The following is a 24638-nucleotide window of genomic DNA, read 5'->3' on the forward strand; positions in this document are numbered from 1 at the left end:
AACAGATTGTTGAATGGAATGAATTAGAATGATAGTTTGAAATACCCCATTTTACAGGCAACAACTCGCGAAACCACTCTTAAAATAAGCACCGAAAATTTTAAAATGATAAAGTATAGGAAGAATTTTCCGGGGTCAAAGGTCGGGGAAAGATCCAATCAGTGAATCGTCCCGGGTCAGATTATTTTACTCCGGCCGTATTTTGCCGACCACCGGGATACGCAAAGTACCGCCTTACGGCGGAGACGAGTCCTTTCGCGTATGATATTTCCCACGTGATTCAAACCTACGAAAGCACGCAGAGTACAGTAATCAAGTGCACGATGCCCCGAACAAAACCAGTTTTTACGAAATCGCCCTAACACCCCCCTTCGACTTTTTCGCCCTCCTCTGTATCGTTTTCGCCCATCGGGGGTCGATATCACCCACTTTGGGAATCACTGGTCTAGAAGGCTATTACTTTTATTTGTTATAAAATGTCCTATGAATCAATCATATGAGACCTGAATCTGTGATTTAATCCGAATTTCCGCTGTTTTATTCATTTTTTCGCGGGAACATCGTTATGGCGTCAAGGCTGTCATTCGTTTTGATTTCTCGAACTCGGTTCTCAGACACGTTTCCGTGTGAGTCGCGCGTGGGCTACCAGCACTGCGGTTAGGTTTAGTACATTTGTGGGTGATCCCGAAGTGTGTTCACCAAGATGGCGCACAACCTGAACATAGTATGTGTACCAGATTGGGGTTCAGGTTGTGCGCTATCTCGGTGCACATACTTCCGGAGCGCCCATTCACATCTATATATTTACACTTTGCTTTCTTGTTTATGATATTTTTGAATGTACCCTGCAATCTGGAGTAAATGTCAATAAGCATTAATACATATCGCAGAGTATACATTGCATAATTCATAATATATATATACCATCAATCTCAACACTCCGAGGTTGGCTCTCCTGAAGTGTGTGTACAGATATGGAGGTAACTAATTTTGTTCGCCTACTTCACACTAAGTTGTTTAAAGGGACTAAAACCTATGGGCATGGGGTATATTCACTTGTCTAACAGAGGCAGTCACCGAATTCGTAATAGAAATAAAACAAGGAAGATCGGAATAAAAGTATGGCCTAACCCTAACCTGGTACACACACCACGAGAGTACCTCTAGGTCTAATTGACACGCAGCTCAGAGTGCTAAAATTTTTCCACATTTTCTACGAAGTATTTGAGATATATAATGAAATGTTGTGTACAATGTTTACATTTTTGTATTTTATTACATTTATTGAACATATATTTATTTATAGCGAAATTTCAAATAATATTTAAATGAAATATATTTCACCCAACTGGAATTTGCTTTTAAAATTACTTTGAATCTACATATCTTTACTAAATTGTAATACATCAATTTTAAATTTAACAGCCCAGTTAAATGATTCAAAAAATATTGCGAGTTCGGAAATATTCGCTGCCAATCTGTTTTGAATGGTTGAAAATTTCAATTTATTTAGTCTACTAGCGTGTATCATAGCTAGCAACTAGATTGTAGACCAAGTGTTTCCTGTATTACCTTTTCTTACAATTCGAATCAATTGGAATCAATGTTGCGCGAAAGTTTTGTAACGTATGGCAACTGTTTTCAAATAGAGTAATACTTTCTTTATTTTCATTTTACAAAAAACAGCAGAGAACATGAGATTGAATATAAGCAAAATAGATAATACTACGATGCGGATTCACGAAAAAATCATGGAATATTTCAGTTGCGTAGTTTGGGAACGATATTTAGAAAAGTTTGCAGAAAAATTAATCAAATATTCTGTGAAATTGTTGTTAATGAATATTTTGTGAACGTGATTTTTGTTACAGAACATTTGTTTAACATTTATGTTGGTATGATAAAATGTTAGCAATATTTTTGATCGTTTTCTGTGCATCACAGTGTATTGGACAAGGTACGTAAAATTTTATCTAAATCAGTGCGTATTTATGTTTTAAATTTATATGTAATGGAATCTCGAAAATGCAAGTCGCCACGAGAATCCCAAAAAGTCAGAAAGTATATATTACTCATTTGGCGTAATGCTAATGCTTGCAATTTGCTCAAATGAATTCGGTTCATTGAATGACACCGGTTTACGATGTGTAGTGGTTCATTTAATTATTTCAATTGGGTATCATAAACCTATTTCTCATCTTAAAACCCCGTTATATATGAATAACATGTAGTGTGGAGGCAAAGTAAGAAAGTTGAATGGGCATAAGTTTGTCAGCTGTTTACTGACTGCAGTGAAAAAAGTGCACTATTTTTATTCTGTTTTGTTTTATTGGTATAAATACAGTTTTTTTATCACTGGGGTAATAACATTAAATATTAATAATATTGAATAATAATAATGTTGCTCCGCCATATTGACGGTTTGGTGAACACTCAAAACGCGCACTCGTATATTAACATTATAATGGTCATTCTCGTAATACAAAACATACATGATTCGAGTAAATTGCAATAAAGTACTACTTCGAACACAGGATCATCTCAAGCATCTTTGTGTGAGGGTCCAGGTAGATATAATTGTGGAGACGGAGTTTGCATATCTAGAGCTAGACTTTGCAACGGAGTAAGAGACTGCCGTCGTGGTCAAGACGAATCAGATTGCGGTAAGTCACATTGTGAATTAAATATTTTGCCACCTAATTTTGTAAAGAGATATTTTATTTGTTATCGAGTTTTATATTTATTTCTTATTATCAAATTAGTATAACTTCTTACACTTCAAATATAATTCAATGGTAAGGCAAGTATATAGCAGTTTAGTGCTATAGCACAGTATAGATCAGAATTCGTTGCACGAAAGTGACTGGTACAAAGTATATTTTCTAAGGGCCTACGGGTTACCATTTCGAGAAATACTGGCGGGCCGATTGGGACAAAATTTGGCATGTAGGTCGGGGACAGTGTCGGTAAAATGCAGAAAATGGGAACGATCGGGCCAGAGGGAAAGGGCCAAAACGGCTTTTAGTGGCCCAAGGCTGTTTATTGGTCAATCAGCTGTCAATCAAGTCACGCTAGAGTGATTTTGGGGTTTAGAGGCTGTTTAGCTTCGTTTCCGGGGCCAGAAAGCGTTTGCCCGAGTATTGGGAATTTATCCAAGTAATATTGGGGGTGGGGGCACTACCACGGCCCCCCCAGTGGTGAGAAAACGTGTGGAAAGCCACGCCCCATTAGGTAATATGGTTTTTGGGCGATTAGGATCACTTGGAATCGGTTTGCGGGCAAAGTGATGCCTAAATATCGAAAGGACTAATTAATAGAATATTTCACCACCTGAACTTTGGGGATTTCCCTTCCCCGTAACGCTCCAGTGACTTCGGAATGTTGCGCTTAGGAATTGTGATATTGAGAAAAAAAAGTATATAGGTAGGTTGAGAAAAATTAGTTTAATACTTTTTTCAAGGAATTTTTTTCCTCCGATGCCTCCGTCACGGTCTAGTGATTTTGGCCTTTTGCCGGCTTCAGAGAGGTCTTATCAAGAATCTGAAGGCATGGGCATGATCGGAAAAATTATTCCAATCAGTTTTAGGTATAATCCCCCCCCCCAGTCATGGTCTAGTGATTTTGGCTTATTGAGGGCCTCTGAATGGTCTTATGAAGAATCTAAAGGCATGGGCATGACTAGAAAAATTATTTGAATCAGGTTTAGGTTGAATTTTTTTCTTTCACATGTCAGTCACGCTCCAGTGATTTTAGGTCATATCTCAAGAATGGTAATAGATAGGGATGTCATATTTGGGCCATACAAGGTATCTAAAGTGAGGGTAATGACAAAAAAATTTCGTTACGGTTGAGTGAACACGGACCTAAAAATTGACAGAAATCGACTTCCATTAAGAGTGATCAGTTTATGACGTATTATTTAAACTACTTAATGGACTAAAGTGACTGGGGGCAGTGCGCCGGACGAATTTCCGCCATTCGTCCGGCGCAACGACCCTGGTGCAACCATCAAATTCATTATATAACATCCGCTTTTTTCTACTCAAATCTTTTCCTTACATTTCCCTCGCGGGTAGCGTAGCGACCTTCCCCTGGATATAAATGAATAAAATGAACTTGAACACTATCATTATGCTACACAGAATCAGTTTTTAGTTTTGTTACCGTTTCATTGAAGTTGTTACCTTATCATTCATCTTTAGATCCAGCCGTTTGCGTAAGAAACGATGCATGGCGGCGGCAAAACAATTATACTTGCAAGCGAGATTGTGCAAAAAAACGGAGCTGTAGAGGTGATCTAAAGAAATGTATATGTGATGACGAGTGTGGACTGAGTTGCATTAATCCAAGTAAGAACTTTGTCTCAATAATAAATAAAAAATGATAATTTCAAAAAAGCTGCATTTGAAAGCAAATTGATATTTTAGATTTTTTAGTTATTTACTTCAAACAAAATCACTTCTAAATACAATCAAAAATAAAGAGTGAAAGTGCAAACAGTCACTCGCTTCTGACAACAACATTAATTTATCGATACTCCCAAAGTATGTGAACCAAGATGGCAGCAGATCAATTGGTACTCCCGGAGAATGGAAACCAAGATGGCTAACACCGGAACGTAGTTCGTGTACCAGGGCTTAGGCCATAATTTCAGGTACGAATACTACGGGAGGCACCTGGCTATTCCCGAACTCGTGATAGAACTAAAATAAAGACAATTGGAATAAAATTATGGCCTAACCCTAACCTGGTACACATACTACGTTTCGTTGTCCACCATCTTGGTTCACATACTTGGTTCTGCTTATAGGTTTTTCGGCTTATAGGTTTTTGTTGTTGTTGTATTTATGGGTAAAATGAAAGTTATCTCAGCAATAACCGGTGTATTCACTGCTCGTCAGATTGCACATTTATTTTCGGAATAAGAATATCCCAATGGCCATCATACATTGCGATAACTCGAAAATATTTTATTTGGAATGTTGTTTACAAACAGTAAACAACTGATATTATAATAAATGCAATCGGCAAAAACTACATTGTCATGCAATTTAACGGGAATCAAATATTGATTGTGAAAATATGACATGTTGATCATTGTACCCTTGTATGACCCTTGTACGAACGAGTGCTCGTCTGTTTATATAAAAATCTTAGGAAACCTTATTGGAGGAATTGAAAACGCTGCGTATTTGTTCAGTTGTCACGTGACGATCATGGCAGAAATAATACTTAATTTGAGTTGTGTGCGCAATTGATACCCTGGTGTGAAACTGTAATTTCTAGCTCCCCAGGTTTTTTAAATGATGATATTTTTATTAAAACAAGATCCCACTTTAGTGAATGATGCCACTGTGATATTACATCAATGTAAAATGAGAAACTGACAAAGATACAGGAAACAATTTTGAAACTAAATGGGGCCAAAATCAATGACAATTATGACTGGCGTGCCGTTTATTTGACAGGCCATGCAAACTCGGACAAATTTTCATCATTTTATCGTCGCAAAATTGTTTGTGTGAAAATCACAAAATGCAATTAATAACTAGTAAGAATATTATTAGCAAAAAAGACGATTGCATTTTAAAATATGGTAAAATTCATGATTTTTAAATCAGAAGACAATTGTCGAAATTTTATAGACCATTAATAAATTTTTCATAAATATCAGTATATCATTTTGCTCACAGTACTTCAATTTTTTTAAGATCGATTTTTGCTTGCTAAAATAAATATTAAATTTTATCTTTGCCATTGGGACGGAACGAATTTGACTTATTTTTTGCTATTACGTACCCCCATTAAGTAAAATAAAGCCAACGTTCAAATGACACAGAGGCAAATGTCATATTAAATTGCTCTTATATGTAAAGCAGAAGTTTTCCTACGGATTGAAATAAAATCGCAAATTTTTGGTCAAACTTCGGGATCCATAGAAAAAAAAAAATACATTTTTAGCGGCTCAATCCATCCCAAATTTTTGAAAATTGATATTATTTGGCCAAGTAGTTGCGCAGGAGCAATTTTTTTTGCTTTTCATAACAAATATATACATAAACAAAAACTTAAAAATATAAACCACTTTGCAGAGTGATGTTCGATTTGATTGAAAGTAGAATACCAATGAACTTGTCTGCACCAGTGCAAATCAAGTCTGTATTATGTGACTTACATGAATTCTGAAATAATTATTGATTAGTATATTTCGTAAGTACACATTTAGGTAAAAGCTCATATATGCTTCGATTTAAGGCATCACAGTGAACAATGAGAATATGAGTAGTTCCCTGAACTATATTAAAATAACGCCAAGTATTTCAACTTAAATTAGTTAAAAACGTATTTGTTCAATCAAACTTTGGCGCTCCAGAAGTATGTTTACCAATATGGGGTAACTAATTTTGTTCGCCTACACCAATTTGTGTAGGGGGACTAAATCCTATGGGCAGGAGGTATATTCACTTGGCTAAAACAGACAGTCCCCGAACTAAAATAAGGAGAATCGGAATAAAATTATGGCCTAACTCCAACCTGGTACACATACTACGGAAGTAATCAAACTTTGTTAAACTCAAAACGTCAGGCGAGGCTTAGGGCCTGTATTTGCAACGTTTTAGACAATTTTAATTGGTTTTTCATTTTATTGCAATGAAGTTAAAGTGATGTACGAAATTTCACACTAGATATGCCCTGTATTCTACAGTCTTGAAGTAAAAACTCTGATTACATAGCTTGTAGACAAAAGTTTAGAATATGCAAGTTTTAAATTTCGGCAGGTTCAGTATGTGAAGACGAACCACCAACTGTAGAACACGCCATGTACCGGAATATCAGGCGAACCCATTTAACTGCAAACGGTTCCAAACGTCTGGAAATTGTTGACCCAGTAAGAGCTCCTTATTACTTGTGGGACATGGTAACTTACACATGTGAACGTGGACGACGTTTAGTTGGCTCTCTACCGAGATGCGGTGGGCATCGACGTTGGACCAGTGATGTTCCGGAGTGCGTAGGTACACATAAAATAAACTAATTAATACAGTAATAATGTAACGCTAATTGGGGAAATAATTAAAGCTTTTTATAGCATGAAATTTACATGGCTTGTCCATTGGACATATTTTTCTGTCCCATTCCCATTCCATAGCAATTATGCCTGTTCCATCCCATGGGATTCCCATTGGAATAAAATTCAATAAAAATTGGTAAATTTAGGTTTATCGTCTACTGAATAGGACTGCATGTACGAAAAAACATGTAAAACAACAAAATTTACGGACTTTGTTAACTTTATATTCATAACTATTATACATGCGTGCATCAGCCCCTTCACAAAGTATACTGTTGAAGCTGAATATATTTTGCACTTTATAACTAACAATAGAGCTATTCTCAAATATATGGACACGCATTACGAAATGTTTTACCATAATTTCCCCGAAAATAATACGGTTTTCGTGTCCCACGTGTCCCATACATATGCGTGCTGGACGTTTCCCTTGGACAAGCCTGGAAATTCATATTTATATTCGTACGATCCTTACATTGTAATGTACACTAGACTAACGAAGAATTCGCTCAATCATTGCATAATCCATATATTTTGTACTGGGGTACAAATTTGTGGCGTCATTTTACAACGTGTAATGCCATATTTATTGTATCTGATGATAAAGTATATTAGAAAAATACCGTGTTAAACCCAGGGTATTACATTCAAACAATAAGAAAATTAATAAAATTAAAAAATAACTTCAAAATATAAAAATGAGCAAATGATACCAGTACAACAATACAGCCTAACATTATTTTTATAGATATTTCATGCCGAAATCCTGTCCCCAATGTATGGCATACAATATATCATCGTTATTTGAGACAGGGCAACGGAAGAATGTTGCCAGTTTCAAATAAAACAGTTCCTGTCTTGAATGACGTTGTTGAATACACATGCGAAGATGGATTATTTCTCACGGGGGAACCTCCAAAATGTGTTGATAATGGCATGTGGTCAGCCCACACCTTGCAATGTGTTGGTATGAATCTTATATATCAGACTATATCTCATTACTCACATAGGTGAGCCCGTGTGTGATTCTATGCATATGAACCAATTAGTGTAATGTAGTAATTTGGTTTTGAAAATGCACTGTATTGCGATTGTTTATGGAAGCAAAGCCATGATTCACGGCAGAAAATGGTGCAGATGAAGATGAGCTCCATTACGGTCATTTGTTCCTGTTTGTGTTATAGTTTATCAATATTATATCATGTTTCACTGAAATATTGATTTTTTTCAAATATACAGTACCATGCTTTGAGAACTTTGACCAGGAATTGATATCAAAATATGATTTAACATGTGGAAGTAGTTGCCTTACTACCGCAGATTGTGGCACGGGAATGGAATGCTTTTGCGATGGACCTTGTTCTCGAGTTTGCGTTGATCCAAGTGAGTAATATTTAAAATGTAATAATCTGCAATAAATCATGACCGAAAACAATTTAAGTTCTGCGGACATCGGTGGTATATAACCAAAGTATAACATACGATAATGTACAATTCTCACCTCACTCATTCTCGGGATGCCGTGTTGTTGTAAAGAACTGTATTTGTCCTAGTTCAACATATACACCAATAGGTATCAAATATGTCGTTTTTACTCGTACTATTGGTATGTTCAGGCTCTATTTCTATTTGCACCCCGCGCAAGACAATGCACACCGCTTATGTCATTTACTATTTGTACTACTTTGTGGATCGTTTGCATCTCATTTTACCATGTTCAAGCAATGTAAAGGCCACTCTTGACAGAGGTGTCCAAAGTTTCACGCGCGGTATGAATGGTAAGGAGAGTAATATAAGTGGGAGACAAAGTGGTACAGAAGTGTGAATAGTGCAAGTAGTAAAATAGACACTAGCGAAACATGGAACGTGGCCAACGTCCATAACTTGTCACAATTTTCCACACGTTTACCATGTTCAAGTAGATCGCGTGATTCACGCTGCACTACAGATAAAAAATGTGCTTTTCGACATGTTAAAAAATGTAAATCTTGTGTAAATGTTTGGGAAGGGGGCAGTCTAAGATGCAAGTGAATAAAATATTGAATTGAGGGTTATTTTGAAAATAATGAAACTATTTCAAGTTAAAAAAAATTCATACATTGTATGAAAAATGTTGTTCTGGTGTATTTCAACTGCAATGTTTAAAATATCTACTGGGGATACATGTTTAGTAACTGGTAAAGGTCGATTTATGAACATTCTAAAATACCTATCCTAGACATGCTCAAGAAACTTATACACTATTTTTACTATATAATCCAAATAAGCTTTAAAATATTATTTTTATTTATCAAAAGGTACTTATTAATTAATTCAATGCTTCTGTAACTTTTTAGATATCACATGTCGTGAGGCGCCCGAAGTACAGTACGCTACTGTTAATTACACCGGATCTGCAATACGTGAAGTTGCCAGATATTCCTGTGATTACGGATATTACTTGGCCTATGGAGATCTCTCTCTTTACTGTTCAGGGTCGGGGTTCTGGATTGGAGACGAACCTATTTGCATGCGTATGTATACTTAAAGTGGTTGGTATTTATATATATATATATATATATATATATATATATATATATATATATATATATATATGCTGTAAATACCTGTTTTAAATACCTGTAAAAAAGTAATCGATTTCAAAATATATTATTTTATCACCGGGACAAAACAAAATTTATTTTGTGTAATTATGAGATTTTTCATATATTCATACATTTTCTAGAAATCCTATTTAACTAAATTGCCTTCTATGTTGGTGAATTTTTTGAAATACCATACTATTTCGCAATCATTCAAAAAGATGTTTAGAATTGCTCTCAAAGTAACATAATTCTCTTAATTTAGCTGTACAATGTGGTGACCCCAGTACGAGTATACAGGAGACAGGGGGATCAATCCGATCTTACGATGGAACACATGTGAGAGCTGTAATAAAATTCAGATGTCCTGTTGATTATAAAATGTTGGGAGCAATAAAACGAACTTGTTTAGGAAATGGTAAATGGAGTGGACCACTGACAATTTGTGATCTGCGAGGTAACGAAAAAAATACAAGAAACTACAGAGTCTATTTTTGCGGTTTGTTATAACAACATCATATCCTTTATTCTTCAACCGTTGAATACTTCAGAAAAATATATAAATGTTATCTCATAAATTCAGTTTTTCATGGGACAAAAAATAAATGAAAATTATTTGGCTAGGGCGGGGGTGACGAACCCATTTGCTGTCGCGGGCCACTTTATCAGTCACCGTGAGTGAGTGGGCCGCACATTTTTTACTATCGTATGATACCTGTTGATTTTCATCTACAAAACGAACAACGGCATCCATACAGCTGATGTTATTCAAATATATAATGCAATATAAACGCTCGGCTCGGATGTTCGAGATCCGAATTTCCATTCAAAGACCACAGCATTTTTAACACGAAAGTTTGAGTCTACTACCTGCGTATTAATGCAAAATCAATTTTTAATGTACTGATTGAAATAAATTGTAGTCTTTGATATTTTATAGCAGATCTACGGATTTTGCGGACGTTGATATAAATATCTAGTGATAGAAACAGTCAGCGATGCAAGAACATCATATTTGTATAACTAATTCGTAACATCGCAAAAATATTAATCAAAACTAAATATAATTTGGCAGTTGGAAACACTTTTCATGGCCGTGGATCGATGTGATATGTCATTATAGTAATGTTTTAAATTTGTAGACGCAGCCGCATCTTACATTAAACACAGAATTAAAGTTAGAAAGCAATAAATTAAAAATAGACTCCTATTGGTCGCCAATGAAATACTTTGCACAACTGCAAAATCGCTAAACGACAACATAACATAACAGTAAAAAACATTATCCGTTGAAAAAGTGGGCTCTTTTCACGAGTGGCCTGCCTAACTGCGTCGAATGTTGCATAAAAATTTAAGGATTCGTTACACTTACCCTTTCCCCAATGATAATATCAACCTACGTTATAGAATCTTCCTTCATGACATTTTGTGTCGCGTTAACATGCAAAATTCTAGTTGATAATGCCTCAGAAAAGTATTTCGGGATCCTATGTACAAAGATTCCATAAAAAAAAACCACCGCCTCCGCTCAAAATTGAATGTAAATTATAAATAATTTAATTACATTTTTAGGGTGGATAGAGGCTAAGAATCCAGGTTGCGTCGGAAATTCAAAACCTCAAATCTTTCCTGACCCGAACCGCAACTGGATAGTTACTAACTTGTTATTTCAGTAGTGTTTTTTTTTTTAATTTCACATTTTTGCATTAGTGATGGTGGCTTTGTACAATAGATCAGTATTTCGCAGGCCTTCGGATGCAAAAACCGTAAACGAATCTCTCTAATCACGATTAACTGATTTTTAAAACGTAGGCATTTATTTGAGATCTACCATTGTTTTAATCATTGAGCGGAAGTTATAAACTTTTTATTACTTTCAAATATAACGTATATCGTGCACAAAAATATCACATTTTCATAAAGTGAGATTACTCCAATCTCACTTTATGAAATTATGTAATTCTCTATTAAACTGTATGCGTTTGCCGATAAGAGAGCGTAACTATGCTACGAGAATGGTCATTTTGATCCATTGTTAGAAGTATCGATGATCCAAAAAAATAGATGTGTCGGAAATAGTGTTGTTGTCGGTAATATGTTTACGGTAACATTTGCGCTTCCGTTCTCTCTGTACAGTTCTTGGAGGTTTGTGACTTTACGCCAAACATACACTGACTGCTTCGCGGGCCGCACGAAAGTCCTTGGCGGGCCGCAGGTTCGTCACCTCTGGGCTAGGGTGTGAATTAATACTTAAACTTTATCATACTTCAATTATACAGAAGCTGATTTACAAAGAAATTTTTATACTCGTATCGTCACCTAATGAATTCCTAATCTTCAGCATCCTAATTTATATGTACAATTGAACGTAATAACATTCTAGACAAAGAAAAACGGTGCCCTCATCCCGGAGTTCCAATCGACGGAAGACTAATAGGAGATGATTTTTCAATCGGATCCACAGTCAGATTTCGTTGTGATTATGGTTACGTTTTATATGGAGATGAAAAACAAACATGTTTATGGATGAAAGAATGGTCTGGAACTGGCATAGCTCCTACCTGCGTTGGTACAATTTTTGTTGAACTCAAATATCTTGCATAATAAAATTAATAAAGTTATAATTCCATTTACCATTTTATTATAAAATTGCACATCTTAAGCAATCAACTTTTATACAAATTATGTGTTGAATTTATAATTGTTCAATATGATGCTTATGTAAACAAATGGTGTAAAAAAATTGTGGTTGGTGAAATAGTTGATATCATACATGTATAAAATATGTGATACATTTATGTAAATCTTGGTCTAAAATAATTGAAAAAAAAATAATGAAATATTTAAAAATATATATTTTCAGAAAATTCCTCATAATTCTCAACAATTTCTTTGATAATATCCCTCAGAAAAATTTGTCTTGAAATTTGCATCAGCTTTCATAGTATAAACTTACTTCATCATTATAGATCCTCGGTATCCTCATACTGCTGGAGATGTTATCGGCTCTTTGACACGATCGCTATCTAATTTGCCTGATCAGCAAACAAGCCTTGGGAGATTTATCAGCGCAGAAGCGACTGAAGCGCAGGAAATTTACTTCATGTTCGATGTTTCACAAAGCGTTCTGAAACGGCCAAAAAATTTAAAAGACGAAATAGAATTTGCAAAACGACTTGTTAAACGGGTAAATTAAAGTAAACTATAATTAAAGAATAAAACAATCTAGCAGATTGTTTTATTGTTTTTTTGACAAGATTTTTATTCAAAGTTAATTAGGCGAGTAGAATGAATGTGACTGTAATGATCCAACAAAGCGTTTTAATAGTTAGTTGCTCGTTAAAATCTAATGAAAAACTAATGAGTGTTTTTGATGCTCAATGAACCTGACATCAGTTTGTATACTTTTATCGTTCTATAATGATTTTTTTGAATATTCATTAAAATAAATTATTTAAACTCTTTTTACTCTCTACTCCCAAAGAAAAATTACCCAGCGTTGTCAGACACTGTGTTGAAAAACATATTTTTGTCAAATCTGAATTATTTTAATTAAGATGGAAGGATTCAAGGGAAAAATACATTTTGGAATAATGGTTTTTGCATCTGAAAACGTGACGGCTTTAGATATTTCTGAAAGTAAAACTAGACCGAAGAGTATAAAGCAGATATTAGGAACATTAGATCGAGTCTACCAAGAAGGTACGTATCATAAATATCACTTTTTTGTTGATGATCAATCGATTCGGTCTGTTCAACTTTATTGTTGGCTTGTACTTCATATTACTAATCAAAATAACCTATTACGTTAGCAAGTCTGGATGATCTGTTTGGTGAGGGTTATTTCTTGGTGCGAGAACCTAGGTAAAAATGTTTAACAAAACTCATCAGTATTATAAAATTTAATATATATAACTTTCAGCTGCTTCCAAAAAATACAAGAACCAAACACGATCCGGAACAGCAACCGCTTATGCCTTGTCGCAACTTGAAAACATGATTGCATGGATGAACATCACAGACGAAAATAATAAAACTAAAAGACATGTTTTTATTTTCACCGACGGTAAGGTTATGAGGGTATAGGGCAGAATGCAAGAAAATTATTTCGTTATTTAGGTTTTTAAGGAAAACGATTGGAAATTTTGAAGTCAAGGATTTTCTCGAAGCCTAGAACGCTTTTAGAGGCAGGGCAATCATGAAATATAGGCTACGTTGATTGTCAAGAGAAACCTCAACTAATCCCATACACTAACGGAATATTCTCAGTTAGAGGATGCAATATATTTTGTGACTTGCTGTAAATTTAAAAAATGTTATTTGTGATTTTTCGATGAAACTACTTTACAATAAATCTATGTATGCATATGCTACTTTTTGATTTTTCAGGAAAACACACAGAAGGATCTAATCCCGTCGACAAACGAAAACAGATGGAACGTCAATACAAATCGAATATTGAAGTATGCAATATTTTGTAGTTGTTTTGTTGAATCTAATAGAGTCTGCAATATTCATACAATATTCAGTGAAAATTAATGGTAATTCATCTATCTTTTTGAAAGACTTTTCAGAAAAAAACTACTGCAGATCAAATTTTTTCAAATTTTGTTTCCAAATGATTGAAATACGATGTACTCTCTTGTGATTTCCCCGATATATAAACGACTGGAACTCAAAACTTTTAATTATTTGAATTACATTACGACATAATCGTTCAGTAATACCACGGCAGTCATTCATGAAATGAACATGAACGTGACGTCCGTTCGATTTTCTTTCTCGGCATGTTCAAGCATTCTATATAATTTCCATTTAATATTCCGATAAATACCAAATCAGACCATTAGATTAATATCATTTCGTTTGTTAAGTTTTACAGCATAACAGCTTGCAAGAATTGCCATGTTGAAAGTCATACAGAATTGCTTGGACTCTCATCTGGAAAAAATGGAGAAAACTATATTTACATAGAAGATTTTTATCAACTTACGAGTTACCTTGATAAAGTTACCGACGTAAAATTGGGTAGGAATTAATTTATATTTATAGCCAGTAACGTTCCGAATAATTCGAGAAAGAACTAAAGATACAATTATAAAGATAAAACTTTATGATTCTATCTATGCATGTGTGTAGCCGTATACAATCAAGTGAATTCAGAACATTTTTGTGACATAAAATCCTGCACATCAACCCCCATCATTATCGCGAGAAATTCTGTGATTGAATGTCAAAGTAATTAGTTGATAGGTTTAAAATATTTCTTTCGCTTATGTTATCAATATATCTGTTGTTATCAAGGTTGTATTAAAATGAAATGAAGTTGTTACGGTCAATGTTTCAAACCCTTGTTATTATATAATTTGAAACCACATAAAATTTCATGAATTTACAGATTTTGCAAAATGCGGCCAAGCTGGTAACGTGGGGAGCATAAAACAACAAGCTAGCTTAGCTAGATCAACTGGCGGAGAAGACGCCGCTGAAAATGCATGGCCCTGGCAAGTTTTAATCACGGGCAAATTACAAACACCAGAACTGGTAAAACATAGAGTAAATATGTAAAAGCTATTGCAAATTATATCGGAATATCAATGTCAGTTGTAGCAAGATAATAATCAGAATTACCGACGTATAATATTTATACGTATAATACGTATATTATTATAATAGATGGGAACGTGCAGCATGTTGCTAATGACCTAGCAACGTAGTCTAACTGAATTCAGGTCATTTTCTAAAAAATTTGTTATTCCCGATCAAAAATACTCTTAATCCATTCTAAATTATCCCAGTGCTAATTAACATGAATCAATTTAAATATGCACAAGGAAATTCGTTGATAAAATTGTAATATTGGCTCTCGCTTTCATTTTTCTTCAGTTACGATCCTGCTTTAAAGTACTACTTAATTGGGTTCAAGCTTGGATTATACTTGATTTTGTGGTTCGACATCGGAGGATTGTCCGGAACTTAAATTATTTTACGATTGCGAGGAGTTGTATGAGAATTCAATTTAATTTTCAATAACTTGAAAACCTTCACTTTAATTTTAGAGTTTAACGGATGAACAACTGATTGGTGGAGGTTCGATTTTGAATGAAAAATGGATATTAACGGCAGCTCACGTACTTTGGAAATTCTATAGAAATTTTAGATACCCTGACTGGCTGGAGGAATTTGTGTTATTTGTGGGTAGGATATTTTATTTGTAACTTCGCGTTATTTGTACACTGCTTTTCTGACCCCAAACGAAACCAAATTGTTTCCGAAAACAAAGTGATAATAATTCGGATGAACAAAATGACACAATTATGCCTATTGTTAATACATACAATATTTATGCTACTGAATACCAAATAAAACGAGGTATGAACGAAGAAATACTTGAAACACGATATTCTATATATACATACTTATTTATACGCAGCCATAAGGCAATCACAAACTCATCAGCAGAAAATCGTCGACGTGAAACATTTTTTTAAATCATCAATATTTCCGGTAAAACATCGAATCAGGGTCACAAAATCAGAAAAAAAAGTAATAGCCTTGTAGAAAATACTTGTATTTTTTCAAAATGGTCCCTAAAATTCTTAGTATAATATTTAAAAAGTAAGTTGCTGTTAATAATTTAGGAACATAGTTCTTAGGCCCAATTCGTTTCCAATAACGAAAATGCCTTTTAGTCCGGCAGAATCGGGCCTTAACATTGTTTTGGGACATAAAGTTTTTTTTATTGTTTAGATATAATGTATATGACATATATAATGATACCCAGGTGGGTGTAGAGTATATAATGTTGAGCAATTTTTTTTAAGTGGATCTAGAGTATTCGGTCCAAGATGACGCACATCCTGAACCCCAACCTGGTAAACATACAATGTTCAGGTTGTGCGCCATCTTGGTACAATTACTTCAGGAGCGCCTTTTTGTTAAAAACAAATATTTCATAACTACATGGTTTAGTTTTGTATACATAGTAACATTGAATCTCCTTACAACGTCAGAAATTCAATTTTAGTACAATGAATGGTAGTTTGTTTCACTAATACAAGCCAAGATCCATCGACAGCATCTAGCCACTTTCTATTGCGCTCTTCAAACTACATTTGCGTTGTCGCGCGCATTTCGTTTTCCTAGTTCAAGCTTAGGGACTTGGGAAATATTTTATTAGTTGAATTGGATTGGAATGTTTGACCTCGTCTTTCACTCCGAACAAGGACATGTAAAACCGTCCACTGGTATCTAAAGATGTGTAACGTGTTTTCTTTTGGAAGAACCGCAACCTTTCAGTGCGGCATTGACTTTGGCAAAATTAATATACAGTATCCTTGTGGAGATAGAAGATATGCGTATGCGAAACCGAGATGTGCACCTGTTATGCCAACATAGTTGAGTCAAACGTTTTGAATACTAATACATCACACACATTTTCCTGCGTGCTTCGGTTGTACGTAGTAACGCGCACATTTTTGCGCACATGCATCAAATTCCACTTGATTATTGAGCTATAGGTTTTTGACGAGTTTTTGTGTATACACATATATAATATAATTATACGATTTTATTCCATAGAATTTGTATGCTGTTCTAAAGAATACTAGTTTCAGCTTTTTCATTCTCTTAAACCGCGTGTTGAAAGTGAGTTTTGTAATATTGCATGTTGGTTTCCAACATCCTTAAATCGGTGATGCCAGTAAATCTTTAATACAAAAAGATCAGTAACATCTGCAATAAAAACAGCAGTACCCACTCAAATGACAGCTGGGGGATGGATACTCTTAGTATCTGCTCCATCGCGTGCCTCTTACAGTCTTACCAGTTTTTATTTGATTGCATACTACTGAAATTTCCGCCTTATATGTCTTTTCCCATTGCACTATTCCTTTACTGATATTCGATAATATGACGCTCATCTGACATAGTTCTTAAAGTGTGTAGATGGGTATAATATTTTCCACGCTGTTCAGATGGGAATGCGCGAATATATATGAATTGCTAATATTGGTTTGCAATGCGATGAAATCCAATCTTGGCATTTCTGCCTCTCGCAATTGCTGCGTATACTTATCGGGGAAGTTCTGTGGCGTGGTTATCGAATGAAAAAACATGGGAGTATTTTTTCTACTTCTCTTCTACCATCAAACCTTGACATTTTGTGAAAACTTTTTTCCATGCAACCTTTTTTAAAACATCCCCAACAACCACAATTAATTTTGTTATTAAACTTCCGAAACAAACACATAAAATCATCAACAGATGCATATCACCAAGTAGATATTGCTGAATTGATATTTATTTTACCATTTTTCATGTAATTCTTTTTGGTAAACCTGTTATCTATCGTAAATACAGCACATTTGACAACGCTGTAGTGTGACTATTTTGGCCTCACATTTTTAATATTTGTAATTAGAGCTCTTGGGGCTCTGTCAAACAAAGGTACATACAAAATATTGGTTGTAAATTGCAAAACATGATCATGTTGTTGGAATAACTTGGCATTTTACCACCCGTATATCATTCATTGTTGAGAATATTATTAAAATCATAAAATCCGTTTTCGTGAAATTTTTGTTGTAGCTGAATTCCAGGGACAGCATGACAACAGGCAAGAGAAGCACGGTCGCCTCTTTTAGTTTATGACAGGGTTTCTTAAAAGGGGACCCCGTCATCCTTGGAGGCCGCCGATCGGTTATCTGGGAGCACGAACAAACAGATGGAAATGCGAATATATAATAACAATGTATTTTTATAGAAGAGAAGAAGCAAAAGTGTTGAGAGTCTTTGGTAGTTTGAAAAGCATTGGCATGGAACATAAGAATGAACTACATTCTTTTTCAGGGATATACTATAAAATGTAGCAATTTTCTCATTCTTGTTCTCGTGATATCATTATCTTTCACTGCGTCGTCGTGATCATCCCGCTGCATAACAATTCTCTCTAACAAATAATTGACTGTTCTCCACCGGGCGTATATCCACTTGAACCACTGGCGACTGCATTAGCCGGCTTGTATTGTTAATTACAACAAAAACGGGTATTTTGAAATAGTACTCTTTATTTTACGCGTATGTTTCGACAGTATTTTCATATACTGTATATGGGTCGCGACCCTAAGCTGGACTCAACAAATACCTAAAATTTATTGATTTTATTTCCTAGTAAATTTGGTGCTTGCGTAGTTTGTGCACCAAGATTGCGAACAACCTGAACATATTATTGTAACAGGTTATGGTTCAGGATGTGCGTCATTATAATGCACAGGTTTGACGAAAAACACTAATGCAAATATCGAGCCGTAAAATAAATGCTCAAGGCTACAAACTCCACACCCATGTAGAAATGATGGGCAATGACCCCAGGATGAATAATCACTAATAAAAAAAACTTTATGTCCGAAATCAAACTTGGGCCAAAAAGGTCCCCTTATCTGCCGGACTATTTCACGCAATACATAGCAGAGTTTTCGGATGCATGTTTGGTAAGTGGTCCCAATTAAGGATTGTTGGCTAGTAGTAGTAGTAGTAATACAATATATGGTGATCATGTTGGACACGAAACGTACAAATCGATAGTTTTACTCTTATTGGTGTCCTTGTAGTCTACACGGTTATTTTGGAAAAACGCCTTTTTCCACAGCTCCTTGGCCAAACTAATCAAATTTTCAGTACTGTATAGATGGATAAATTGAATGGAATTCGATTCGGACTGCGATATTTTAGCCACAGTTTATCAGTACACTTTATTTGAAATATCGGGACACTTTTCTCGGTCGCTCTTGCCCACCGATCCTTTTTCAACAAACTCACTTCCCAGCTGAGGCTATTGGTACAAATGCGCGTACCATGTATTTGCGAACTCTGTTGTGGGTATTACAGTTCGATGACGATAATAAAAAATGATAGACTTTTTTATTTTAAATATTAATATAGGTTTTGTAGATAGCCATTCAAAATTTACCTTTTTACTCAATATTATACATAACCAGAAATCAATAATCATTCAGGGATATTTAATCGGCCTACCATGCGCAATGAGAAAATCAGATCTACCATCAAAATGTATTCAATCAGGGAATACATTCCTCACGAAGAATATTTGAATGATGAGAGTAATATTTTCGAAAACGACATTGCTTTGGTAAGAGTTCAATTTTTTGACAGAAAAAATTGTGGAATCCTTCTGTAGCAAATCATCCGGAAGCAGTGAATAAATTCGGAATATTTAATATATACATTATGAGTTTTGTTGGGATACAATTATAACTGATATTCAGAGATCATGAATCTTAAAAGCTGGAATTTGTATAAAATGTCGTCTAGGTAGGTGGGGGTTCATTCTATAATTTTGTTAAAATGTTGTTGCTAAAAACTAAGTATGTTTAGCACATACTCAACCCACACGGCAAGTTTATTTTGCTTTACAGATAAAAATTGGACCAGAGTTTGATTCAAAAATGAAGGCCATTGGTGTTGATAAGTTAACATTTGGATACTACATTCGTCCCATATGTCTACCTTGCACTAGAACATGTTTGAAAGAAGAGCAATTGGTTGACGAAGATGGAATATCATTGATAAACGAAGGAATGAATGAAACACAGAAATGTTTGAAAGAAGGTTTGTCAATTTAATTTACCGTGGAGTGAAACTTGTTTTTCAAGAAATCATATTCAATTTCAAAGGATTAACGGAAAGACCTCAATTTCTGTTATTTTTAATAGAGGAACTACTACTCAAAAATGACGCAAAAGTTGTCGTAACCGGATTTGGACACCTGAACATCAGCAAAATGCCTATAACTCGAAACACGTTTAATCCACCAAAAAATCTGCAACAGGCTTTACTTCAGATCGAAATAAAACAAACGTAAGTTGTACAATAAAAAAATGATGCCAACAAAATGAAAGACTTATTCTGATAATGATTTTTCAAACACTTGGATTTGTGCTTTTCTATATATATTCCCGTGTCCAATATTCTTGCTCTAGGTAAATTTTCATAAAACTACGAGATTGGTACAGTTGTCAATTAGTCACTTTCGTTATGGCATCTTTGAAATTTACACATTACGTCAGCATATCGAGTTATACCAAAGTTTTGTTTCGAAATCGTTGCAATGTTATATGTGGTTATAAAAATAAAGTTAATCAACTAAAACATTAGCTAGAGCGTTAGTTTATTTCTGGTGCGTTATATGGTTTCAGAGAAAACAGTAGTAACTCTAACGGGCGCTTCATTACAAGCCCACATTACTGATCAACATTATTGTATTTATTATTCTTGTGGGAAAGAGCTTTTATAACATTCAAGTATTCAATAAAGTTTTAATGGAAAGTTTTTTATTGCAACATAATTCAACCAGAGCTGACTAGTTTATAGCAGTGGAAAATATTGGTTTATTATTTGGCTTTCCTCATGTCTTCTCTTCGTGAAAGTACAACCAATTGGAAAGATATCAATTCAAACTGATTTGATTTGAACGAAATTTTCTACACTCTTCCTTATACTCTAGCTGTGAACAAGGGGTAGAAGGAATAAGAATTGCAGAAGATCTCAACAACTTGAAGTTTTCAGATAATATGATTTGTTGCAAGTCTGGAGACCCAAATAAAATAATTGATGCTTGTAAAGGAGACAGCGGTGGCCCAGTAGTGAGGGAGGTACGAAAGTTGTATTCAAAATACAAGGACCAGCCTGGCGTAAACAAGGATTGGAACTTATTTTTATTGCGTTTTTAAAATCTTTCACTAAAGAATAAGAAACAGTCCTCGCCCCCTCTCCCTTAAAACAACCTATGATTTGCCATTGCCAATTTTACATGTTTAAATTGAGAAATTCAAGTTATTTTTCAAGTTCATTTTGCGTTACAGGGATGGCTATACATTTTACTGTGGAAAACGCGAAATATAAAGCTAGGCATGCTCACAAACTTGAAAGGGAAATTTCTTATTACATGCAACATTGGTCCTTTCAATTTATTTTTTACATTATCACGAAAATGTCACGCGGCCCTTGTTCAGGTTAATAATGCTAAAGAAAATATGATGCATTTTTTTTTATATTTTATCGACGCAGCTAATACTCAACTTTTAGTAGGCCTACTCAATAACAAAAACAAGCACATATTTACTCAAATTAACGTTACTCAATTGTTCAGTGTAATGGGTGCGACTGCTTTTTGCTGCATAGCAAGTCCAGCCGTGGCTCAATGTTTGTTTATGCAGGCCTAAATGATGAATTACGATGTTTGGCCACCGACGGCATGGTCGTTATACGAAATTGTTACTCACTCTTATTCATCATATTTAGCATGAGGCAGCGGTTTGTGCGACCCCAAATTATCAGGAAAAAAATTCATCAGGGGTTAAATTATCAGGGGAAGGTATCAATCTCTATATACATATTTTCACGGGTAGCCGCAACTTGAGCATATTTTTGGATGGCGTCACAATACAATGAAGTTCGAGAATCACTGAGTCATAGTCGATAGCAAGAAATCTTTTCTTCTTTTTAAATGGGTAATAGTCTTTATGTAGCAGTTTTTTTTAAATGAAAACGTGCTATTTAAAATAAATAGCAATCGGTATGTGCATATTTTGTATATTAAAAAATCTCGTTATCCTCTACATCCCCCACAGATAAGCCCTAGTGTTATTTTCGAAAGAAAATTGAAGACACTGCCTTATTTTCGGGGAAACACGGTATGATGATGTATGTATTCACTCGTAATCGTGAAATTTTTGTCTTACACTATTTTTAATAATTGTATTTTGAATCAAGAGTCTGAAAAAGTACAACACATATAGTGCTTTGTGTAAAATTGGTGTTCTCTTTGCGGCCCTTGAAATTTGTTTCGCGGCCCCTTGCAGGGCCACGGCCCCTAGTTTGGGAAGCCCTGATATAGATTACTGTACAGTGTGCTAACATAAAGACGCTCCGGAAGTATTCGTACCAAGATGACGCACAACCTGAACAACCTAGACTGGTACACATACTATGTTCAGGTTTAGCGCCATCTTGGTACGAATAATTCGGGAGCACCAAACAAAAGCGTTCGTTGGTAATAATCTAGCCAATATTGGTCCAAAGAAAACTCATGTGGTAGAGTAAAATCAAATAGACTCAAACATGCCATATAAAGTATGTATAGGTTGCTAGCAGACTGATACTAATTAGGTTTTAATTTGTTTGACCACTTTAATTAATTTGTTGAATTGTGCCTCTATCTGTAGCGTATTTAGTGATAAAACATCCAAACAATTGATTTGTAACAAACAAAATTGCCATGCAGCGTTATGTGTGATAAAGTCTGTTGAAAGCCATTTCATTCTGCAAAATGTGAAAACGTTATCGTTTAAGCCTATAAAATTTGAAGGCTTACGTGCAATATGAGATGTTTTACGTTAATAAAGTTGCTAAGGTTGACTGAAAACGGATGTTTTCCACATGCGTGAAGTAATTAACTACAACAAAATAACAATAAATAGTCAAAACAATTCACTTTTTCAAATTATTTTGTTGTTGCGATCTAACTGATATAAATGTACATACTACCAGGTAAAAAATGTTGAGACTGGAACTTCTTGTTGGGTTCAAATAGGAATAGTAAGCTTTGGATACAGATGTGGATCACAGTATCCGGGATATTACACAAATGTTGCAAGATACATTCCTTGGATTCAAGCAAAAACTGAAGAATAATAATTTTATTATATATAAAGGTTGGGTTTGAATAACATTTTATTTTATAAAAAAGAATTTGTTTAGTTCTTTTTATGAAAATTTGTGTTGCGCCATATTCAAAGTCAAAAAAACATTCACGTATTAAATATTTAACAGCTACATCAAAAGTGGTTTTGTAATTGTTTAAAATACTCTGTACAGGTACGGATATCCATTAATGATTTCAATCTCAAAAATAACACTGCGCGTTGCTCTTGCCTGGCTCTTGTTTGGTATCGTTGATGCAGTATTATGAATTCTATATATATTTCTGATATTCTACTTTAACCGGCATTTACTGACATCTTTATTACGTGACAATATATATACATAAGTAGTGTGTTAGTGTAAGCTTTTCAACTCTTCTATTCAATTAGTTATTCCCCCGGGCCGTAAGGTTAATATAAAAAACATAAATATAAATAAATAAATAAAAATAGTAGATATTTTTAACCTACATTCGTAATTTTATTTTGAACGCGTTTGTATACAAACAATTAAACCTGTGATTTATACTACTAGCTCCTATTTTTTGTGGATTTGGTGCCAATTGAGTCAAATACTGTGACCACAGATGGTATTTTTATTTCAGTTCAAAGGCGTAACAAGAAACAAAAGTTTGGACATATCAACTGAGAAAATCATTGGAAAAACTCAACTTCATACATACTTGGATAATGAACAATGATATTCAAAATGATGCATAAGAGCAATGAGTAACAGAGTTTGGCATGAATACAATAAATCCCTTCTTGAGTTGCTTTTTTTAATTTAAGTAAAGAGGTATTTTTTATATCAAATTATTGGTGTGATGTTTTAGTATACAATTTCTTCAAGATTTTCGCTTCTATTGTAATAAACCTCTTAAACTGTTATCAATGACCGTTTTAAATTATCAAATATGAATGAAATTTCTTTCATACTCTTTTTATTTTGACAAGGAATCTTGTTTAACGAAATAAGGAATGAACCTCTGTGTCATTCTTATGAACCATAAAGTGTTTCATTTTTCAATATTTGCTTGTCGACAACCGATCTGATCTACGTTACCTTTGTGATGTGTTGTGATTACAACGTGTCAAGTAGACAACGATTTGATTGGCTGCTTTGTAAGTCTACGTGTTGGTGACGTATTTATCTGTAGGCCAATCACGCTACAAGTCGATAGACATATAAAAGCTATTATTTCTTGATTCTTGGCTGTCGTTATCTGTCACTATCTATAGCTATCTTAGTCAATGTGCTTCAGT

At 34.5% G+C, this 24638-nt stretch overlaps 1 protein-coding gene across 1 annotated transcript; it reads left to right on the plus strand.

The window, feature by feature from the left end:
- The first annotated feature begins 1852 nt into the window (after window positions 1-1852).
- On the plus strand, window positions 1853-24608 carry LOC120329807 (complement factor B-like). The gene is made up of 22 exons (XM_039396590.2): window positions 1853-1957; window positions 2535-2663; window positions 4203-4349; window positions 6780-7016; window positions 7821-8039; window positions 8312-8455; window positions 9409-9585; window positions 9920-10111; window positions 12038-12223; window positions 12624-12841; window positions 13212-13356; window positions 13577-13720; window positions 14044-14117; window positions 14529-14682; window positions 15053-15198; window positions 15714-15852; window positions 19671-19804; window positions 20091-20283; window positions 20388-20532; window positions 21179-21326; window positions 23224-23387; window positions 23981-24608. Exons 1-21 carry the CDS (start codon window positions 1906-1908, stop codon window positions 23365-23367), a joined length of 3267 nt encoding a protein of 1088 aa, XP_039252524.2. The 5' UTR covers window positions 1853-1905; the 3' UTR covers window positions 23368-23387; window positions 23981-24608.
- Window positions 24609-24638: the final 30 nt, after the last annotated feature.

The sequence above is a fragment of the Styela clava genome, chromosome 12, assembly GCF_964204865.1.
Source record: "Styela clava chromosome 12, kaStyClav1.hap1.2, whole genome shotgun sequence".
In the NCBI taxonomy this organism is placed as follows: domain Eukaryota; kingdom Metazoa; phylum Chordata; class Ascidiacea; order Stolidobranchia; family Styelidae; genus Styela; species Styela clava.